General features: G+C 36.7%; 1 protein-coding gene across 3 annotated transcripts in view; it reads left to right on the top strand.

The window, feature by feature from the left end:
- Positions 1–19394, top strand: part of STRN (striatin) — a 68805-nt gene that overhangs the window by 8583 nt on the left and 40828 nt on the right. For all 3 annotated transcript variants that reach the window (XM_063391013.1, XM_063391012.1, XM_063391014.1), the window contains exons 2-5: positions 4443–4546; positions 11580–11653; positions 14660–14738; positions 16513–16677. In XM_063391013.1, coding sequence (XP_063247083.1) covers positions 4443–4546; positions 11580–11653; positions 14660–14738; positions 16513–16677 — 422 coding nt within the window. The remainder of the gene's footprint in view (positions 1–4442; positions 4547–11579; positions 11654–14659; positions 14739–16512; positions 16678–19394) is intronic.

Here is a 19394-nt window from a genome sequence, read left to right as displayed (position 1 = left end):
TAATAATATGTTTATTTTAAAAATTTCCTGTTAAAAATATTTTTTTATCTCTTAGGTAGTGTCAAGGTGTAAGCCTAAAAAGATGTCTAAATATAATATACTTTAAACATGCTTATTGTTGTGGTTGCTGATTTGAGTAGTTATAAATTTCAATGTAAATTTTTAAACATTGGTAAAATCTGGACTTGTTAAGATGTGATTTCATTAGTTAATTATGTTGATATGGCTGCTAAGCCTGTATTAGGAAGTCAACAACATTTTAAAAAAGAGTTGTTTCTAGCCTGCTGCTACCCAAAACATTTTCTCACCTTTTTGTCTACTTCACAGTAATGTGACATCAGTCTTTTGGGGAATTTTGTGAAACAATAGTGTCGTTACCTGTGAAAATTTTTTAAATTAAAGAGTGAATGTTATTTTTGAAACCTCATAGTGGAGAATTGGAATAGTTGAGGTAGCTACAGTGCTGTAAAGTAGACTGGATGTGTATGACACTTCTAGGTTATGTTGCAGTTTGTCATACAAAAAAATTCAGTGAGATAAAATGGAAAAAAAAATACTGGACCCAACAATTGCAGCTGAAATAGACTGTTCCAGGCATGTCTTTTTCCAGTGTTCCCTGGTTTTGTGGTGGCTATTTTTGCTTGGTTTGATTTGGGGTTTTTGTTTGTTTTGTTTCTCCTTCTCTCTTGATTTTAATTTTACAGTTGAGTTGGATACAGTAACTTGTAGCACTTAGCCTGGAATAAACTCGAGGCGGATCCTGCCTTGATTCTTGCTGTGGAGCCAGCGGGGCCGGGTGCTTTGTGGAGACGATGCGCCCCACCCATAAGGCAAGGAACAATATGAGGTTTTGCGTGATCCCTGAAGGCGATTTTGAGGTTTGCAAAGACTGCCTTACAACTTGACGCGTTTTAACCTTATTACCCAGGAGGTCACTTGTCGCAGAACCAGTTTGTTGGGAATATTTGTGAATTCTTGAAATTTTTGGCAAACTTTCCCAGGAGTGGCCAAAACACAAGTGTAGAACAGTGTTGCAGATTACTCAAAGTGCAAGGTAATCTCCTTTGCTCCTCTACTCCCTCAGGTGTAGCTCAGGCTTCAGATTTGACTTGGGTTAAAGCTGCAGCCATGGGAAGTCACCTGTGGAGTCTCAGTCTATTGGTAAAATTGTGTCATTTATACCCAAAACATAAGGAAACTGTAGTTGTGCAGTTCAGTTACAATTTTCATCTTGTTTCAACCCAGACCTCCTGCACATTAAATATTTGCACAGACATTTAGATAGGTGTTGTCTGTATTTTAATTGGAAATAATGATCCTACAGTCACCACTGTATTTTTCTAGAGACTGCAAAAATACTGCTACGTGTCGCAATTTGTCATTTTAGATATTTAAATTCATTGTACTTGTTTATTCAGTTTACATTTATCTGCAGTGTTTCTGTTTGTTTTATGGTCTGAACATTCAGGTTCCTTTGCATATTTTTGGTTAATTGCCAAAAGAATTAAATTTTAAAGAATGAAATCTACTTAAGACATATGAACTGTTAGAGTATTATTCTTAGTGTAAAATACCAGGTATTATTTTAATACTGTCGTTACATGCAATATAAATAAACCTGAATATCATCATTGAGATTTTCTCAAATAACACTTAAGCTTACATGTACAACTGATGTTTATTGTCCACTGAGGCTAATGTAATTGTAATTACTCAGTACATATATAAATGAGGGATAAGGGTTGCTAACATCTTGTGGAAAAGAGAGGGAATATTTCTCTCTGTTATGAAAATGACCAAATCTAAGTATTCTTATTTCCAGAATTCTTCAAAAATAGTATTAGGCATAAAGATGCTACTCTGAAGAAAAGCATGAACAAACTATGCTAGATACCGTGTAGCCTCCCAGGAGAGAGCAAAATTATTCTCAGTTTCTTGAAGTACCAGTAAAGCTACCTATCTGTAAAGTATATATTTATTAACCTTGAAGGATCCTAGGAATAAGGATGTAGGGCTAGAGAAATGGCACTTGGGCTAAGGATTCGTCTGTTGTTGCTGCATGCGTTTTAAGTAAGAAACACAAGGATTTCCTCAAACTCCAGGAAAAAGGAAAATTCTAAGACATCATTAAGAGCATGGACATATTACTGACAACAAAAGATGTCCACGTGAAGGAGGTGTCATATGATATTTCTTAATCAAATCCATTTATGTGTCTCCCTCTTACAAAAGGAAGCTGTTAAAACTACTGAGAAGTTGCATTTTTAAATTTAGTTTAGGCTGCTACCAGTGGAGGATGACTTTAGCCTCAACTGTTAGCACAGTAATGCTGCTTTGACCTTTGTAGTATAGCAGTGTGTGAGCCGCGTTGTTTGCCAACCTTCTGGGTAAAAATGCTTCATTCCAGCGTGTTCAGTCACTTCATTCTTGGCCGGAAATTGCTTGTAGGCAGCAGGTCACATAATAGATCACTTCAGCTTGTGTCCTGATGGCATTGGATGATCTTCATTCCAGCCAAGTACATATTTACATCATGGTTTCTGTTTTCAGAAGTGCATTTTGGTGTTCTCTCTCCTTTGACTGGAAGGGCACGTGTCTAGTTCCACTGGGCCTACGTGGAGATGGGGAGTGAGAATCTGTGTGTCTGTGCCGTTACTGCAGACTAAGTTCTGTGAGCCTGAGATGTTCCTCTTGGGAGGGATGCTGACCTTGTTGAGTTGAGATGCTTCTCACACAGTTACATTGCTCAGGGTAGGAAATGCTGACTCCAGCATCAACATTTCTTTCTCCTGTTCCTTTCTTTAAACCTGAGCATGAAATTGACTTTAGAATTCGATTGTAGCTCTTGAGGCCAGAATGAGAGATCTTCCTTTTGATTCAGTTGAATTTTTTTTTTTTTTTTGGAATTCAAATGTATTTCCCCTGTTGAAGGTGAAGACAGACTTAGTTGGAGAGCAGCTCGTGTTTTTCTCTCGTCATAAACTGGCTAGTCTAGTTGGTGACTGGCAGTGTAGATCCTTCAGGTGTCTGTCAAGCTGTTTATTGGCTGTACTTGAGCAATGAAGTGATGTCAGCTGGTGTGATATTTTAGAACAGCTGCTATTGCTGGCCACAAACAAATGGGCTTTCAGAGTAAGATTCATCTTGCCTGATTGCCAAAATTCAACCAAGTTAGTTGTGTGCCTTCCTTTTATAGTTGCTGAAGAGAAAATGACGTTTACAGACTCCATTTTTTCTCACCTTGGGGTAAAAATCTGCAGTCAGATTCTTTGAAAGCAACTATCTCCATTAACTAAAATGTCTGGGACTGCTTGCAAGGTTGTGACAGGTGAGGGTAGGATATTCCTGCTCCTTTTTAATCCCTGTCTTTCCTGGGCATTTATTTAAATGAAAGGCATGTAGGTCTTCATACTCAACAGCTGATGGTGTAGAGCAATTGCCTTTTATCCTGTCTGTGCTTCTCAAGAGACAGATGAGATGTTTGGAGACAGAGCTGTAGAGGTGCAGAAAGCTTCTGATCCTGGAAGTGGCAGGTGAGGCTGAGGCATGAAGTGGGGACTGCCTGTAGGTATTTTTGCCTAGAAGTGTATTTATGAGTTGAGCAAGCACAAGAACTTGCCTCTTGATTTGAGCAGTAGGTACAAAAGCAGGTAGTTCTTCCCTTATGATTAGGAATTAATATCTTATATTTGTCATAGTTTTCTATTTAAAGGAGATTTTTCACAGGCAACTAAATACTTGTGCTGGAAGTTGATAGAGGTTAGCTATCTATTTTTTATTTGACTTTTACTTACTTATATACCATTTCTCTCCTTGTCACCCTCACCAAAATACTTCTTGTTTTCCTTTTTCTTCCTCTCTTAATTACAGTATTTCTGGAGAACTTTCCTTAACCTATTTTAGTAAGTATCATAATTGACACTTAACCCTGTATTACAAACAGGGTTTTATTTTTCTTTCTTTCTTATTTTAGCTGAACATGTTTACATCAGATTTTTTACTAGTGTCATGTATCTAACATGTATCTATAGAATTACACCCTAATTATGCACTACTTCAGTTAATGAGCAGAAATACTTTATCATCTTCTCTTCCTTATTGTTGGTAAATACTTTTATCTGCTGAAGGCTTTTTGTAGGCTTATTTTATCCATTCCTTATCCTTTATTGAATGTTTATCCAAGAGAGAAAACAAACTGAAATTGCTTTATTTCTTATCTTTTTTCTTTCCTTTTCTTTTTGATCTGTAGTGAGCATGCTGTTTAGAAGCCTTATCTGTACAGTGGTTTTTGTAAGTGTTTAATGTTTATGAAGCATAATAAGCCAATTCCTTTTGAACTCTACAAATGAATATTAAAATAACTTGGGAAGACACACACACTTAAGAGCTATGCTGAAGGATTTCAAGGAAGCAGATTGTAAATTGAGCACTTCCTTTTGCAGGCCCAGATTGCCTTTCTTCAAGGTGAAAGGAAAGGACAAGAAAATCTGAAGAAGGATCTAGTGCGGAGAATCAAAATGCTGGAATACGCGCTCAAACAGGAAAGGTATGCTGCTTTTGTGATGAGGAAATGCTGAAGACTTAATTTTACCTTTGTATTTGATGAAACCTAAGAAATATTTTTTCTGTCTCTACTCAGTTCTCAGATTGACAAGTTTTACTGTACCAAAAAAACCCACTGGACTAAATGTCTTCATTATGATAAGAACAATAGCTAAAACAGTATGGCTTTTAATCTTGTGAAGTTTTTAGTCTTTTCAGTATGATAGATTCTACAAGAATATCTTCTGGAGGTTAACATTGTGATTGAAAAAATGTTTATGTTTTCCTGTTAATAAATGTGTATTTCTTTGTTCATGGACATTTTAGTTCAAGTCCCCAGTTTACCGTTTTATTCTTATGTATACTTGCCTGTTAGTCTAACCTTTGAGGCAAGCAAGTTGTTCTTTAATCAAGTTTTCAGAAATCTCTCTGTTCAACTGATCTATTTTAGGCCAAGTTTAGTTTAATTCTTTTAACAGTGAAATGTCTTAAAATTCTTGAATAAAGAATATATTTATGGTACTGCTGCAAAGCAGTCAGTGCTTGCATTATCATTTTCCTATCAGATAATTCCTGCTTCAATAAAATAAGCCTCTGAAATAGTTTGTTTAGTAGAAATAAGATTAAAAATATACACATATGCAAATGAGGAGTAGAATATCACTGTAGGTAATTTTAAAAGGACACTAATTATTAGGACATTACTGCATTTAGATTTGCTCATTTTATATGGGCTACTTTAGCACAAGACATGTTTCTACCCTCCAGTTTGTCTCTTTCTGGTAGCAACCAGTTAATCTGCTAGCAGGGAGATGCAGCCAGGGTTCTGGCCAGCAGTAGCCCCAGGGCTCCAGTGTATTTTCTTCTGCTTTGGGGAGTTCTTGGAGGAATGCTTAGGGTAGATACTCTTTTTGCCCAGGCCTTGTCACGGTACTGATCTTACATCAAAGAGCACAGAAAAATAAAAAACGTATGCGTAATGGAGTTTGCTGTTTATGGCTGTGGAAGGGCTTACATTTGAAGCATGATTACAAAGCTTAGTGTTGTCGGTCCAGCTAAAGATATACTCTAAATTACATGTATTCTGTGAAGATTTCTTGTATTTCAAAACTGGGGGAACTATTCCTGATCACGTAGAAGTATCTCTAACGCTTCATGTTCATAACCCAGAGAAGTTAGCAATTTAAAATCATCAAAATATGTAAAATACATTTTTTGTGTAATATCAGGGAAACTTTGTAACATTAAAAAGCAAACAAACAAAAAAACCCCAAAAATCAGGCTTCTGTATGGTTGGTGAAAATATGCCCCAGTTTTATCCTGTAAAATCCACCTAAGTCATGACATTTAAAACTTAATGCAGTAGTCCTTGCTGGGATTAGGAAAAAACAGTTTGTGGCTTCTTATTACATTTTTACATCTGTATCTTTAATGTTGCATGTTTCTCTGCAGTGTGTGGCGTTAGCCTCAGTTGCTCAGGTCAGTAGGCTACAGTCAGCTGATCTGATGCAGTGTGACAGTTCCAGTACGAGTGTGCAGTGGTTCTGTAAGCAGATGTGATGCTTTTGACTGGTGTGTGTGCTGGAGACAGCTATTTATGAGTTTGTAATTTTAAGCAGCACTTTTGTTTGCCAGTTTCTGAAGGAATAGTCTTGTATTTCTGCTGGAATTATCTCCCAGCAAGTGTTCTTTCTTGATACTTCAAAGAACGGCAACATACTGAGCTTGGAAGCACTGCTCTCTTTCCCAGCATTTTCCTAGAGCAGCTGTCAGCCAGGTCAGGCAGTAGTCAGGATGCTGGCATTTTCCATTGGGTTCTTAGAGCTGGAAAATGAGATCCTACGAGGTAGGAGGAAGACATTCCTGTCAAGTTTGGAGAAGGTTGGTGTGCTGTGAGGGGGCAGGGAATTGTTCCTGTGTTCTTTCATTTCTGCCCTGGCTGTGCAGTATTTCAGATGTTTCTCAGCTGGATGAAGTAAGTCATGAGTAACAGAACAGAATATGAAATTGTGGACCAGAGTACTCCATGTTCACAATGCCCTCAGGAAATCATGAAAAAAAAAAAAGAGAGCAACATTTGCTTTCTGAGCTACATGCTTCTGTGAGCTGCTGTTCTTTATAGTGGCTGCTCTGCATTTCTTTTATCAACGGAATAGTTTCAAATTTTACTGTAAATAAACAATTTCAGGTTGCTGTTCTCTATTTCATGTCATGTCATTTTCTCATGGGTGAGGTAGAAAATAAGTTTTACTACTGATTGTCGTGTTTTTCTGGCAAATGTAGGTAAGTGCTTAGTCTTTATGTCAGTAATTGGGATGTTACCTTTTTATTGTGTTCATAGCGAGCCAGGTTATTTCTGCTGAAGAGTCTTAGTAGGTGAAATAGCAAGAAGCTTAGAAGGAGCAAGTGCATAGTTAAGTGCTGGCATTTTTCAACAGGAGTTTTGTGTAGTTTTGCCACTATCCAGTAGATTGCAGTGTGAGGCTGTTCGGAGTTGAGAGTTACTTTTTACGACTTTATCAATACTTGCTCCACCACCAGTAGATTGCATTGGTGCCCCTGGATTTTCAGGAGCTAGCTGAAACCTAGTGCTGTTTCTCTTAAGTTCATGTCCTGTTTCAGCTCGTCTAGCTCACTTCCTGTCTTAACATATTTCAGCCGAAGAGCTGGACTCCCAGGCCATGTCTCTAGAAACAGTTGATTTAATTTTATGTTGTTTTCTGCGCTGATGTGTCTGATCAGTGCAAGGCTGGCGCCTTCTCCCCTGGGTAGAATATCTCGCCGTGCTGTTCCTGGCAGTCGTTCTTGTTTATGTCTCTTGATTTGGCGGCAGCTCCCAGATCTTCTACGGATGTTTTGGCAGGCTCCCTCAGCACAGCTGGATCAGATGCTTCAGGTCTGGCGACAGATATTTCCAAGAAATAGTGGCTTTTTTTGACTGGAATCAAACTTGTTTCTGTGTGAAGTATTCACAAAAGTTTCATTGCACTCAGGAAATTTGGATGAAGGCTTTTAGCATTTTCCTGAGCAAGTCTTGTGGCAGCCATGTTGAATGTTTCCAAGCACTGAATAGAAGACACATAGTTTAATGAAAATACTGCTAATCAAAAGAGGAGAATTGGGTAATGAAGGGCAGAAGCCAGAGCAGTGGTAATATTCATACTTATCTGAGTAAGGGCATCTACCCACCAACATAGTTTCACAGTTGCTAAAATAGCTTTCTTTTAAATAACTGGAAGGCTAGTCTTCAGATAGAAAATACCTTCTGTAAAGTTGTATCCTTCAGGTAGCTATTTTCAAATCATTTTTCTATCTCTGCATGCTGTTAACAATTCATATGTAATTTTCAGAAATGGGAGATAAATTATTGAAGTCGAACAAGTTTCAGATAATATATCTTTGAGATGTTTCTTTTTCTCTCTGACATCAAACAACTGTCCTTTTTTTTTTTTGACCAGATGATACAAAGGTTGACAAAATTTTCATTTCAGTTTATACTTTTTTACAGGAAAAATATTTCATCTCTTTTTTGTGATGGTAGTATCACACTACGGGGATGTGTGAGCTAGAGTTCAATGTGAGCTGCAGAAGATCAATTTAAAGCTTTTAATAAGTGGATCATGTGATTTCTGAAAAAGTGAAAATATTAAGCATTACAGGTGGGCAGGATAAATTCTATCATTGTAAAAACAGATTAAATTAAAATGTGCTATTGGAATAAGTGATATTTTGAATTTATGTAAAAAAGAATTAAAGGTTGTTTTGTGAAGAGTTTCATAGCCTTTGATTGCAGTATGTATATCTGAAGGGTCAAGACTCCCTTCTAGTCCTGGAGTCTGAGTCATGGTGTTCAGCCCTTTTCTTAGTACACTTTAGAAAGAAGATTGTTTATCTTTCATACCTGTGACATTTGCAGCTGTATCATAAGAAAGTGTCTAATAATAAATCTCATACTGCTTGAAGAAGTGTAGAAAATATTCCCTAGATGGCCTGTTAACAGTCTATATTGATTTTATGGGAGTTTTTTTGTAATATTTTTCTGAACTTTAGAAAATGACCACAACTGAAGATGAGTTCAGTGTGTCACATACTCTGGCATGATGCTCATGTTTCTGTTTCGAGTCTGTGTCCTGCTCAGAGACCTGAATTGATGGCAATTGAATTTAATTCAGATTTGATGATAGCATTGGGGTTTTTTGTCATTTTGTGCAGTCAGAGCTCTATAACTTTGTTTTTAACTTTGCCAGCAATATTGAAAATAAGGATTACTTCTTGGGATTTTCATCTCTTCAGTTGCCTGTTTGTTAGAATGTGGTTCCTCTGCCTTTTCTGTAGTGCTACTGGTTTCTGCCTGCAAGATACAAAGTCAGGTCCTCTAAAAGATGAAAACTTAGTCCAGCTTGGCCCTAAAATGAATTTAAAGGGCCAGTGGTGTACAAGACCATGTAATCTACATTATCCTCTTGAAGTAAAGTATAACAACAAAAGCTTTAAAAGCTCTTGCACTATGAAGTGGAACCAGTTACAAAATCCTGGTATTAACAGTTTTTTGATGGATGTAGAATGAATAATCTCATTTTGCTGAAATGATTTTATAATGCTTTTGATGAGCGGGGAAAACGTCAGTAAGACAAAAGACCATTACTGTTGATTTAAGAGGGAAGTGACTTAAAAAGTGAGATTGAAATAATTATACTGAAAAGTTTTTAAAAATGTAGTCTGAATCTTTGAAAGATGGATTTTGGAGAACATGAGATCTGAGGAGCAGGAAGGATACAAAGAATGATCCTTTCAGTGAACCTAGCAAACATTTTACTTAGGCTGGAAATGATTAACAAAACTTGATAAGAAAATCAGTGAACGCATAGAGCATGGTGGAACTTAGTGTAAAACCCATGAACTAAAAGCAAATATCAACTGCTGCAAAACTAACTTCTCCCTGAAATTATTCAAAGGAATGAAGCAGAACACAATATATGTCAGTAATCCAGACTAGAGCAGAGTATTAATATTTGTTCACTTCTGATAAGTCAGATCAAAATAGATTACACATTAAGGTCTCTTGAATTTATGCCTGCATAAAAAATTGCAGTGTTTAAAGTTGGTGAGGTAGCTTGGTAAGAGAGTGGAGGATTTCTGAATTCTTGATTAATCATTGCTTTTCATTAGTGATGGTGGGGGAAAAGTATACATAGCATCAATATTTAACAATAATGAAATGCAGTTGTTTTATCAGGGTAACATGTAAGAAATGGATAGTTGGAAAAGGAAAGGTAAATATTTTGATTGAGCATTCAGCTTTGATTTTGTTCTACTCTCCTTTATTCTTTTCTGTACTGACCAAAATGTTTAACTTTCATCTGTTGCTCTTAATACATTTCAAGCACATCCTTTCTCCTTTTCTTGTTGATTGCTGCTCAGCTGAGTTAGAGCTTAGTGCTCTGGCTCTTGAGGGTTAGTTCCTTCATCTTCAAAGTTGCTATGCCTAAGAGGCACTTCTTCACTCTTCACTTACCCTTCTCAGTCAGAATTAAATGTTTATTACAATTAAAACACAGCTGGATTAGTAGGAAGCTACTACTGTTAATATTGAAGCATAAGAACTACCAAGTGTTCTTCAACACTGGTTTGTTAGAAGTAATGGGCTTTCTTGATGAAATAGGAAAAGGCAAAAGAAAACAGTAATATAGTGAAGGCCTTTAAGGAGCAATCAAGAGGTGTAGGTAACTTGAAAATATTTTCTACAGCCCTTCTTGATACAGTCATGGGAGCTTGGTGAAAACTTGCCTCATGCAATTACAAAGTGTCAAACCCATTTTTTTTTTAAGAAACAAATTTTAAGTGGAAGATCTCCCTTGTGCCTAGTAGAGCTAATGAAACTCATTTTCATGTTGCTGCATATGGGAGGTTTTGTTGGGGGGTTTTTTGTTTGGTTGGTTTTTTTTTTCCTAACCTGTCCCTTGCTACCCCACACTTCACTTTGTACATTTGTGTTTGAACTGTGTGGACATGTGTGCTGTGTGATTGTGCCACTACTCCCAGGCTGCACACACAGCATTTCCTGAGTTTTCAGCATTTTGTTTAGAGTAGGAACTAGCCTAAGTGCCACTCTTCTACCCAGTTGTGAATGTATAAAACTTGTAATTTTGTATTTAAAAAGTTATGGTGAGTGTTGGAGAAGGGAATAAATTGCAAAACTAGTTAGTAAAGGCTCCCTTTGCCTCACTTTTTCTGTTGCAGTGTCATAAGACTACTGTAATGAATCTTGAATAAGTTACATGTGCATGTGTAATACTGTACTACTGTGGTGTTATTATGTGTATTTAAAAGTCTATACAAACTCGGTCTTTAGGATGAAAAAGCATTTCCATTTATTTTGTAGTGACTCTTGTTGGCATTGTATGGCATGCTTTGTGGGGCTTATTACATTAGACCTCCTGAAGGCTAAATATTTTTGGAAGGAGGTCTCCATTTTTGCACTTGGTCAAAAGTAGTGGCAGACCTAGCAGCTTTGAGAGAAACTGGTGTGTGTGAGCTGTCATTGCTAAGTCTCATTCAGAACAGTTCTGACTGAGGGCCTGCTGCTGGTGGAGAGCACAGCATTTCGAAGAATAAAACTGAGGTTTGCTTCGTGGAGTGACAGGATGAGATATGAAGTAGATGTCACTGAACTGACATGGGTAGTAAAAATGTTTCATAGTGATGACTAAAAAGGAAAGACTGGGGGGTTGGGAAGGGAAGCAGAAGAGTTGCTCCTGTCCACAGGGAAGGAACCTTTTCTGTAGCAAGAACATTTTGTAAAATCTTCAGTCAGCTGCTCTGTATGTTTCCTCAATATTCACTATGCAATTACATGTAACCTTGGAAAAAATACTTGAATAAAATGATGTATTTGAAGTCATGGTGAAATGATTTGGTTTGCTTTATTCCTAGCCTAGAAGAAAAGAGTGGCTTTTCAAGTGCAAACAGGTGACATGTGTTTAGAGATACCCTTTAAATGTACTAAGAGATTTTTTTTTTGTTTGGTTTCCTTTCAGGGCTAAATATCACAAATTAAAATATGGCACAGAACTGAATCAGGGAGATATGAAGCCACCAAACTATGATTCTGGTAAGAATATTTTGAGAATGAATTTATTACTGGAATAAAAACTTAACTGTGTTATGTGCAAATGCTGAATTGATAGTATTGATAAAGTAAGTCTCTTAATGGAGCAGTGAGAAGAGATAATTAATAAGGACTATGTTTTACTCTTGTAAATCAAAAATACGTGCTAGTACTCTAAGAGTCTATTAATAAATCAAGTTAGTTTAGTTTTTTAAAATACTCCAAACCCGAATGAGCAGACTGCTCTTGGAGAGAGTAGTTTTTCTGTCCCTTAGTGATGTGTATGGATATTTTAGAACAGAATGATACTAGATTCATAGCAATGGAATCCCTTTATCTCTGGATAATTCTTCTGAATGAAATACATAATTCATAGTTTTTTGTTCAATTACTTCAGTGGTATTCCAGGAAAAAAATAATTGAAGGGCATATTAGACATAAGTGAGAGTTTTTGAATGGGAGATTTCTCTGCAGAATTCAAATGATCATTGGAGATGCATTTAGCTAATTTCAGTTTTTTGTCTTGGTCTCTGGAAAGCTGATTTGTTTTCATCTCCTACTTCACACAAATAGATTTAAGCACTGAACTGGGGAAATAAAGAATTTAAATTACTTCCTTTTATCCTTTTATCTCCCTATCCTTTCCTCAGGGAAAAAATACAAAAAAGAGGTACAGAGATCTGACTATAGGTCAACCATTGAATAATAGGTAATGTTTTTTGTGCCTCAGTCTCCTGATGTTTCTACTACAATGAAATTGGAACCACCTATATGTAAAGGCAGATCATAGAATGTCTACAGATCTCGTCTCTGTCACTTGGTTTGTGGAGGGGATGGTCTGGTTGACTACCGTGGTGATTCTTCCCTCATTGGGCTTAAAGGGTCATTAAAAGACCCCCAAATAAATTAAAATCCAACTCCACACAAACTAGCAAAGCTTTACACCAGGCTCTTCTTGTCCAAGATTTTAATAAATTTTTGAGAAATTTTATTTCATGCAATTTTCAGCATTATTTCTGTAACTGAGGAGATACTGAATTTGGTGCTGCCAAGTGGAAGACCTCAATCCGTATCTGGACCTTTAGAAAGCTTTGTCCTGGTCATACCACAATCCTAGACAACCGTGGGATTTTTTTGTAATTTCTCAGGATGCAGCTACACCACGTTGCTCCAGTTTCCAGCTGGGGAATGTAGTGCGAGGCCTGCCTTGCCCAGCAGAGGTCTAGACTGCTCAGTCAACACTGGGGAAATACTTTAGTTAAAATTCCATTATTCTCATTTATCCATAATATTCTATATATAGCTATCAGAAATGTGTATTTTTGTTCCACATCAAATCTGGACTGATGACTTAAAATAGAAGCTTTGTTGTAATGCTATTTAGAAGTTGTCTTTGATAGATACTTGAGTTGTATGTCCGTATGTTCCCATCACCCTGTCCCTGTTTTTTCTGCCCAGTCATGAAAGAAAATGGAAATGTTGGTAGTAGTTCTTCAGAACGTGTCCTTGTTGTTTTCTTTATAATCTCTTGGCCAGTCTGTAACACAATTTTAGAAGAAAGATTTCAATCTCCTGGTAAAGGGATACTTTAAAAAAAATTATTTATACAGTCTATTTATACTATATATACTATATCTTCTTCTATAATTTCCTTATAATGCAAGTCTCTTCATTCTTATCTGTAAACCACTGCTACTGCTAGCAGTCATCATTTTTGAGGAGTCTAAGCAGAAAAGAATTCTTGCCTCTGGATGTACTTAACAGTGCCTTTAGAAGAACAGGTTTTGCTTTCAAAAGGAGTTTTCAGGCAGATTTACCTCAGTCGTGTTTTAATAATTATACAGTGAGCTTTGGTAGCTGTGCGTTGGATCCAGCTGTGTCCAGTTGTCATCAGAAGATGATTGTGCATTTGATTATTTCCTGTGGTTACTATTAAATAGATTTGTGAATATGAGATGTCTAAAATTCGTATGTCTCTCCTTGCATGTGAATTCTGATTAGTATTTGATACCTTCTTTAAGTAGGTTGTGGGGGGTTTTTGTATAGTGTTAATTGAGTTGTTTAAAGGTAAATGACATCCTGATGACAATAATAGCTTTCCCACATCACATATCAAGTTACTCATAGGACTATACCACAGGTTTTTCTGGGTCTTAAGTCTTGTTTACACAGGAAGTTTGTTCATCCTTCAGTGTTTGGACCACAAGATCCTCAAGTTCTGTAGAGACTTTCATATACTTTCAGACAACAAACCGAGATCTTTTATCTTGGGAAGCATATGCATCTCCTTGAGGAGAGGAAAAAAAAACACCCTCATGGGCTGTGAAGCTATATATGGAATAAATGTGTAGGTATTGGTTGCTGGCATTCTGATAGTTTTCTTAAGAGAACAGTCACATGATTTTTTTTTTGGTAGATTTTCCTGGAGTAGTAACATTTGGTTACAAATTTATGGTTGGGGAAAACCTGATGAAAATTTTCAACAACTTTTCAGGTTAAAAAATTACCCCTGTTTTTTGTTTGTTTCTACAAAACTAATACAAATAAGTATTAAATTGATGTAAGTAAATCTGTTGATTTATGTTGAACTGTCAAATATTAAGGAAATTGAGAAGTTGTAAACCAGTGCTGCAGTTGTAAATCATGCTGCAGTTAAGGATACTTGTATTCAGACTTATTGTGAGCAGCAATTATCTTGGAAGGCCAAAGCAAAAATTGGACTGCAGACTGAGTGTCATTATGTTCCCCTAAAGGAGTTAGGAAGTTGCTCTCGTAGAGTAGGACTGTTTAGGAGTTAGGACTAGTGGAACTTGCTCTCATAGAGTAGGATGTACCTGGAAATCTTTATGTATATATAGTACTACAGTGATATGCTGTGTGGCACTTTGAATTTTGTTATTAAACTTTTCCTAATCATTTTAAGACATATCACATTTGTCTTTTCAAGTGGATGGGCATCTTTTATGCAAGTAGGAAAAGGAAAAAATGTAATAAAATAATCTTTTTCAGATGAAGGGAATGAGACAGAAATTCAGCCACCACAAAACAGTCAGCTAATATGGAAACAAGGACGACAGCTGTTAAGACAGTAAGTGTTGAAAAAAGGATTCAAATACTGAATGCAAAGAAAGAATCAGCTAATGAACTATGATGGTGATGGTATTTGATTTTTTTCAGTTATATTTCACTGAAAGAAAAGTGAGTGTGTGTGATGAACTTCATTGAGCTTCTGCACTACTTTTCCTTGGCTTTTGAAACATTTTAATATTTCATAGCTTCAGATGAGAAGCCTTGTAAAGTCACAAAGATCTCATTTACTTTTCTTTCACTGAGTATAATCAAACAAGCTGCTTGGGAGAATAGTGGGTCATGACACTTTGCAATTAAAAAGCAAAAGACACAATTCTTCTAAGTAATTCTGTTAAGAGCTGTGTAAAATAAAAACAGCTAGAATTGGAGAAGGAAAAGTTTTAGTTTGGCTTGATTAAGTTGCAGAAAAGACTAACATCCAGAAGGTTAGACTAGATGTTTTCTAATTCTCTGTTTTATCTCAATGAAACAAATGTCTGTTAATCTAAATTAATTTTTGAATTGTGATCATAATAACTAAATTAATTGCTGTGATGTTTGCTGTGTTAAAGAGGATTAAATAAGAGGGTACTGAGATAGTAAGGATGGTCTGGAACTTAAATCAAGAGACCTTTTTCTAAGGAGTTGTACAAAAGTTAAATTAATTGGATGGCTTGTACAGGCTTCTCTTTTGCAAGAGCTCAAATCTTTGCATGCATGTTGATAAATGTAAATAGAGTGGTCTTGACTTGGGTCAGTGATTTTGAGGACGAGCCATTCCTTCTCAGTGCTGTTCATACAAGAGTGACACGGTGCTGAATATAGAAGGCATATTACTGACAGACTCTGTTTTGCATAGGTGACTTGTTTGATTTTTCTATAGCCAACAATCATATTTCTCTCCTAATGTGGTTATGTGGATGATATTGTTAAATAATTGGAGGAGAATGTTCTTGCAGGAAAAGTGCATGTCCCTGATTCGTAACAGCTGTCACTGTAAAATACCATTTCCCTTCTTCAGAGTTGTCTAGAATATTGACAATTTAATCAGTTCAGTGCTATTAACTCCGTGTTCTAGAGGAAGAACACAAACCAATTTTTACTTTTTCTTTTTTAAATCATTATTTCCCTCCTGTTTCTCTCAAGGGCAACATGGCATATTGATGAAAGAGCCAACTTTAAACCTACATAGCCAACTTTAAGCTGTGAAGTTTTCATATTAGGATTTTTGCTGTTCAGCCTTTATGAGGACAAATTTTTGCAGATCCATTGCAGAATAAAGAAAAGGCAAGACAAAGATTGTATCAAGCCTAGTCTATCATAAATAACCACTCTTACTAATAGCCATGGCTGTAGAAATTGGTTTTTATTCCCTGTTTTCTAGGCTTCTAATAAAGTTTACATAAGGAACATATCTGGTGCGTCTTGTATTTAGTTTCCGTGTGTCAAAGAATAAAATGACCATGGTTGTGCATGCAGCCGTGGTGACTTTTATAAAGCAGTTGTAGATATTTTAATTGAAAGTGCTTTTCCATCCATTTTAGTAAATGAATGAATAACGTATTGTATAACCTCTGACTGCTAGGCTCTCTGATTTTTTTTTCTCAGTGACTGTAGAGGCTGGTACTGCAAGAGGCGATCCCTCTGCAGCTGGTACAGGATGATTTACAAGCATGTTTCACTAGCTCAGCACCGTAGTTTGCTAAGCTAAGGGAGTGAGGATGAGTTCAGGGAGAAGTTTGCATTTCATGTGAGACGTGCAGAGAAGATTAACATGAGTTCTCTTCCTTCAGATATCTACAAGAAGTGGGCTACACCGACACGATACTGGATGTGAAATCAAAACGAGTGCGAGCTTTATTGGGCCTCTCAAGTGATGCTTCAGAAAAAGAAAACAGAAATCAAGAGCCAATGGTAAATGGAACAGAGGGCCAGATTAAAGAAAACGCAATGATCGGGTAAGCATCAAGATGACTTTGTTATCGTTCTGCTTAAATGCACTTAGTGGTGTTGAGCAAAATCTCTGTTTGCTGAGAAGATTCAGGATTTTTCCTTAGTTCGAGATTAGAGCAATTCTAACTAATTTTATGATGTTAAGCAATAAGTATGGAATTAATTCTTTAGATTCATATCTTAAAAGCACCATAATTTTTTTTTCCATTTGGATGGCAGCACTAAGTCAAATCAAGCTTCTTCTGAGATACGATTGCTACGTTTAGACGTCAGTGTTGTTTCAAGTTAGTGGTTTGTTCTTACTGCTGGACACTTTACTGTGTAGGTTACAGGCTTTGCTCTTCTGGTCTGTGCTGACTATGAAATGATAATCTGTACAAAAGAGGGAATTTTTTTGGCTAAACCTGAAAAACAAAGTCACTTATTACATTCTGAGTCCTGTAAGTTTTTGGTTTTCTACTGATGAATTGACATGTAAATGTGACTGAAATATAAGGTATTAATTTCTGTGTTTTAATATTTCTAATACTATGGAAAGTCAAAGACAATAAAAGCTTGTCCTTCTTCTCTTAAGTAATGTTAAAACTTAAGAGGTTTTTTTTTTCAATTTCTTCTCTTTTCCATGCAGAGGTAAAAAAGAAAAAATAGTAAGTTGACCGTAAAAGCTTCAGAAAAACAATCTGTTAGTTCTTGTTTAAGGTATTGTAGTCACAAAACTGGAAAAATAATGAAAATTATGCAGAAATCTAGGAACAATAGATGAGGTAGTTGTTTCAATAATAGCACAGCGTTCCTCAGAAATCCTCACTCTTTTTTTCTTTTCTGTATTCATGGGGCAAAATTCAAGAGACTAATGTTATATATGCATCCTATCTTCTTAAAAGCATTTGTAAGATTTCATTTATACCCTCCTGATAGCTGCAGCAACTTCAGGCCAACAAGTTACATAAGGGCAGAAGTTCATTGTTATGTAATTAAATATAATGCTGTGATATGGAAAACTGGAATATGTGAGAAAACCTGCAAGCTACTAAAATATATTGTGTTGCTACACAGTTGACAAGTCATGTTGTTTATGTACAGCAGCTTTGTTTTGAAGAACAAGGAATGCTTGATAGCTTGCAATAACAGTTTTGGTTTGATTTCTGGTGAAGGGGAAGTGTGTAAATAATGCTTCTCCTCTTACACTTCCAAATTTATGTACATGTATTTACATAGTTTTGAAAAAGGTGGGCATGTGTATAAGGTAGTTACTTGATGGATGAAATACCGGGACAATGGTTTTAGTATAGCAGGTTTGGATATATTTGCATTTCTTTCCTATCTGCTTGGTTTTGGGATAGATCTGACATGAGGTTCAACACTTTGTAGTTTGAGGCTGAGGACATTCACTGATGGAGAAAAATGAATTCCCTTCCATTGTGGCTGTACAAGCTTGCCAGCTGCAAGGCTGGTCAGGCTGTACACTTTGAAAAACTGGTCTTGCTTGTGATGCCTGAGATGGCAGACTGCATTACAGAGCTCAGGGAAGTGTTTTGATAACATAAAGAACAAGAAGGGACTCCAGGGCATTACAGTGGAAAAATATTCCAAGGTTCTTGTTCAACATGGTCATGTCAGTCTTTTTGGGTGATTTTGAATTTCTGGATGTCCACTGAGGTCTCCCTCACTGGAAGGAAAAAGTCAGGATTTTACTAGAATTCCTTGATCAGTCTAAGTACAGGACTACCTCTCAAAGCTGTGATTCTTCTGGGTGCTTCAGTCACACTTTCAGACCACCTCTTTCAATTTTTTTTCTTCCAGGAAGCATTCTGTGGCTTGCTTCCTTGGCAGAGACTGCCTATTATTTAACAGCTGTTTCATCCTGTGCTACCTCATTGTTTCTGTGATGTGGGGCACTATTCACCTTCTTCAACTGCATTATTACTTGCTTCTGAGATTTCAAAGTGCAACTTTGTGGTAGATGCAAAATCAGAATTAAGCTCATACTTACCTGTTACCTGCCTCTTGTAATGCCAGCATTACTTCAGCTTGTATAGAACAGCTTCTCTTTGAAAAGTATAGCACTGAATAGATGACACAGGTCTAAGGCACATGGATGTTCCTTACTCAGTAAGGATGTTCCTTACTCAGTTCCTGAACTCAGGAACTGAATTTTTTATGGAGTGTTTGAAATTCAATTCTTTCCTACCTGGTTGACAGAACTAGGAAACATTTAGGTAACTCAGCTAAATTCTGGCTTACAGTTGAGGAAGGTGCATCCTTTGAAGCAACTTCACTGCTGGGCTGCTTACTGTGAGGGCAAAAGGACTGGCAGTGCCTTTAGCAGCCTGTTGTTATTCCTTGTGTGCATGTAAAGTGAAAAATGGATTTGGGCTACAGTAGGCTTTTACAATTGGAAGGAGTGCAATAATGAACAAGTGTCTGCAGTTTGGTAGAAGAGGAAAGTTACAGTGAGAAATTGGAAGAACAAGAAACCAAATGAAACCTTAGTGCATTTCCAGGAAGTTTAAGGACATGTGTGAGTGTTTGCCAGGACCATGAAACATTGGGACAGTTGCAAACCAAAATGCAGACTGAAGACTCTGTGACTGTATGGGTACAGTGAAACTTTTCATAGGAGAAAGCTTTGCTGTCACCAGAGAAGCCTGTGAACTGCTCAAGCCAGTGCAGTTCTGCATATTTGCTGGTTCAAAACACATAATCAACACTGATGTCAAAT

The sequence above is a fragment of the Prinia subflava genome, chromosome 2 (genome assembly GCF_021018805.1).
Source record: "Prinia subflava isolate CZ2003 ecotype Zambia chromosome 2, Cam_Psub_1.2, whole genome shotgun sequence".
NCBI lineage: Eukaryota > Metazoa > Chordata > Aves > Passeriformes > Cisticolidae > Prinia > Prinia subflava.
Note: the sequence above shows the minus strand (reverse complement) of the source record. Positions and strands in the feature narration are given on the sequence as shown.